General features: G+C 40.5%; 1 protein-coding gene across 1 annotated transcript; it reads right to left on the reverse strand.

Moving 5' to 3' along the window:
* Positions 1-772: 772 nt before the first annotated feature.
* LOC116379221 (leucine-rich repeat extensin-like protein 5) lies at positions 773-2230 on the reverse strand. The gene is made up of 5 exons (XM_031841162.1): positions 2190-2230; positions 2063-2118; positions 1663-1986; positions 925-1514; positions 773-847 (listed from the first exon to the last, which is right to left on the reverse strand). Exons 1-5 carry the CDS (start codon positions 2213-2215, stop codon positions 836-838), a joined length of 1008 nt encoding a protein of 335 aa, XP_031697022.1. The 5' UTR covers positions 2216-2230; the 3' UTR covers positions 773-835.
* Between the last annotated feature and the right edge of the window lie 2185 nt (positions 2231-4415).

The raw sequence follows: 4415 nt of genomic DNA on the forward strand, positions 1-4415 counted from the left end.
AAAAAAAAAAAAAAAAAAAAAAAAAAAAAAAAAAAAAAAAAAAAAATACAAAAAGCCCATCAGCTGGGTAATAGAGAAAAATATGGTCTATAAAACAAGTTGGAGTGTTTGAGGACCAAGTGCACGGTGCTTTGTTCTAGTTGGGTGTACTTGTAACAGGTGTGATGTTTAGACAATTTAGGTACATTTGCGTTATTACCAAATATAGCCGTCTTTAAACTGAAGTCAGCAATAGTTTTACTTTTGTCTTTTTTGCAGCACAAGACACGGCACAGTCCCTCACACAGAACATTCAAATGTGATTTTCGTCACCTGCATGGACGCATGACAGCACCTGGCAAATAAGGAAACAGACATGTGCGCTGCACATTTAAAGCAATGGGAGTTTTACATGAGAAAAAGACCTGCATAACAAATCAAAAGCCTTTATGGTAAATCCTAAAGTTGCATAAGCAATATGTGCCATTTGTGTCCATCAAGCCAGTCCTCTTCTGGGAAAGATAGACTGCAAAAAACTCATACCTTTCATAATTGAAATAAATTAATCTTGAGCTAATGGAAGGCCGTATATATTCTGTTGAAAACAGAACTCAGATGTGTAAACATGACAGTTATACAAAGTAACCTCATGTGAACAGAAAGGACAGAGTTATATTAAGTCATTTTGGTACTCTGTGGGTCCCCTAAATGTTTGGTTTGTAAATCCTCAATTTCAACCATTAATACAACAATTCCGCCGCCGTAACCAGTCAGCTTAAAGAAAACCAGCTACTTTGTTTTGGACAATATTTTTATTAAATTCAGATATCTTTGTTCACATTGTATAGATCCACACTCAGTATCCACCCTGAAAGGATAAGCGAAACATTAGTACTATTTACACAACCTAGTCATCATTTGTGCAAATACATTTCATCAACATACCTTGCCCAGGTTGTGGCCACCAGCTTGGCTGCCAACTGGTTGCCTGAAGCGTCCATGGGAAGAGGCAGGTCCACCAACCTGTGCGCCACCACCTTGTCTATAACCAGCCATCACAGGATAGGGATCCTTAAAGCTCTGAGGGTCTACAAAACGAGTGAAGGGCTCCATCGGCTGCTCGGGAACATTGTCTCTCACATAGTGAACGTCATCATAGTAGTTGCTCCCATGCTCGTAGCTGTTGCTGGCGTGACTGACTGTGCCTGGAGGATACTGGCCGGTCAGGAACATGAAGTCGTAGTAAGGGTAGGGGTAGGGGTAAGGGTAAGGGAGAGAGCTTACAGCGATGTTGGAGTCTGGATTAGGTTGGCTGATGAAGCCTTGTCCAACATATTCTTGCTGCAAGAACAGTGGTGGAGGACCAGGGAGCCTGCCTTGTTCCTCAGTCTCCCTCTCGTTGTTGCCATAATCAAAGCTTTTCTCAAACTGGGACAACGCTCCCGCCTTGTACATTGGTTCAATTGGTCTCACTTCTTCAGGGAAAACTGGAGCCAACGCCTCACCTCCAGAGAGACTGGGAGAAGCCCAGTTGTCTGAGAACGGGAATATAGACTAGTATGAAACTCACAATGACATTTGTTCAAGACATGGGTCAAGCAAGACTTGCTAGCGATTATGGCCGTAAACTTAACAAAGTTACCAAATCGTAGAGTCACAGAACAATAAGCATCAGATTTTTACCTTGAGGACCAGGTTGAAAAGCAGCTCCTGGTTGTACAGAGCCGGCAGGGCTTTTCCTCACTGAAGTGTCTCCGTATCCTGAGAACACAGGTCCAGAAGAAATGGAGGCAACAGATGGTACCGGTACTCTTTGAGCAATAGGCTGAGGGGCACTGGGCCCCGGCTGTGGTTCAGCCTGATAAGATAGTGGGATGCCTTTAGAAGGAGTTTTGTTAGGCATAACAACTGCAGGTGAAAACGGGCCAGAAGGAGCTCCCTGGTACGAGCCCAAAACAGGAGCAGCGTCTGGGTAACTGCTGCCATAGGAAGCGTCGGGATTAGAGCCTGCACAAGAAAATACAGATTAAATCAGAAGTGAATTAAAGTGAAACATGTTTTACTAGAGTGAATGATACTTTACCTTTCTTATAAGGAAAGCAGCAAATGTCCACAATCAGCAGAGCAAAGATGGAAGCCCTGAAATAAAAAGACAACATCAACAAGTGTTTCCCAGTAACCAGTCAACATGACAAAACCCCACTATTTACCCTGAGCGGAACCGTGCAGTCACCATCTTGAAGGACAAGGCATGACAAACTGTTCGATGTGGAGCGTTATAAGAGTTACCTGAGATCAGAACCGACCAATCACAGCTTAATGAGTTAACAACAGACAGCTGCTGGTGACTGACTCAGTAGACGCATCAAACCTCAGCAATATTGACATCTAAAAAACAAAGTGGGGGGGACATATGCACATGATTCATTTACGTATTGACAGTCTGATATAAGGAAACAGGACACATCTGACTCCAATCCCTTTGTTGTTTTATGTTTATATTTAAATTGACTTACTTACTACAACTTCATGTTCCTGACCGGCCAGTATCCCCCAGGCTCAGTCAGTCATGCTAGCAGCAGCTACGAGCATGGGAGAGACTACTGGGAAGATGTTCACTATGTCAGACTATGCTCCCTACAACCCTGGAAAAAGAAATCCAAACACTTGTATAAAATGTGGCTCAGAGGAGGCGACAGTGAGCGGTGGTCTCACTGTTTGTATTCATGTGGAGGTGTCTGTGGTCTTTTAGTGTAAAGCGGTTGTTAAAAGAGTGGGGACCTGTAAAAGAATTACAGGCCATACACGTTTGAGAAGACCTTTCTTTAATTTTTTACTTGTGAAATAATAAACCGAACTATTTAACAATTTCAAGTGCAAGTGCTTTGCAATAAGACAAATCAAAACAACATGAAAACAAAAACACATAAAACTGAGTTAAAACAATAAGAATCAAAAGTCTTGTGTTTAAGTCTAAATCTTAAAACAACAAATGTTTATACCTTGACCTCCAATTTTAATGATAACAAACTGACTCTCATTGACAATGGTTTAGTAGTCTTCTGGGGTTAAAATATGTTTCTATTGAACTTTTAAAACAACAAGGTCGACATTCCAGGTGTGGCTCAAACCTTGTCAGAATTTTCCATTGTCTGTCAGTGGATTTAATCAAACTGGCCCAACCAATGTCACTTTCTCAGCTCCAACTGTTTTACAAATAAATGCTCAAATATATTCAGGGAAAAGGGGGCAAAGTAAGAAACTTCTTTTTTTTCTTCCGGTGTGACCAAAAAGTCTGACTCTTCTACAGAACAATGTCTTACTGCAAACAATTCTGTCAATATTAATTTAATTTGTTAAGGTCAAGTCGAGTTAGAGGAGACAGTGTTTAAAGCTGCTGCATTCAACCATTTTGCTCTTGTAATATTTAAAGTTGTTATATTGTGGCAGTGCATCTTGAACAGACTCTTTAACAGACAGTACTCCATGCTGCACACATTTTTATGACATTAAGTTGAAGTGAAATAGGCTATAACCAAATGGAAAATCTACACAGAGGCTAGCGGGTATCTTGAATCATTGCCTTGTTGATAACTTATGATTAACTTCTCAGGAGATAATTGATAATATAAGAAAAACAATTACATAATTTCCCTCTGGAGAAGCCGGTAGCATCCTAGGAAGTCATGAGTTACAGCAGCATCCTATCTTAAATCCTGTCAAACGGTAATACTATGTTTGCACATTTTAATTGATTCCTTCTGTTAAAAACAGGAGTTTTATGATCTTTCAGTATCTCAATAAAGAACTTTTTTCCGGTTATCCTCTGAATTCACGCATGTCCATCTTTTTTTGGAAGATGTTTTGAGCTCATGCGTGTCATGTGCAACTTCAGGATTTTTCATTTAAGTGCTTTTGACGTGCAACACAAGTCACATTCTTTTTATGTGAAAATGTCATTAGTTTAAAGGTGCAAAACACGTTCATGTCAACATGCGGTACGTTCTAAACTAACGGTATTATAATTCTCATTTCCTTTGTTTGGAAGAGGGAGCGACACCTGTGTTTGTATGTGTGGCATATGAGGGGCTATGCCAGCTTTCTTTAAAGCTTGAAGGTGCAACACTGGTTCACAAATGTTACGAATCTGGAGAGCCTGTGCTTCACTGCAGCCATGTTCAGATGGGCTTCAGTTGCTCTTCCCCCCCCCCCCAACAGGGCTACTGCAGCTCCATGTCAAAACCATAGGATTAAATTCAATGCAGGTTTTAGGTCAGTTTGATATCTTGACCTCTATTTTGAGCACCTGGATTTCAGCTGTCTAACATGTGTCAGAGGACAGAGTTGTAAAAAACCGCACCTTAATTAAAAGTTAGAGGTATAGTAAAATTATCCACAAAAAAAAAAAAAAAAAAAAAAAATACAAAAAGCCCATC

The sequence above is a fragment of the Anarrhichthys ocellatus genome, unplaced genomic scaffold, assembly GCF_004355925.1.
Source record: "Anarrhichthys ocellatus isolate YVR2014 unplaced genomic scaffold, GSC_Weel_1.0 scaffold3914, whole genome shotgun sequence".
Lineage (NCBI taxonomy): Eukaryota > Metazoa > Chordata > Actinopteri > Perciformes > Anarhichadidae > Anarrhichthys > Anarrhichthys ocellatus.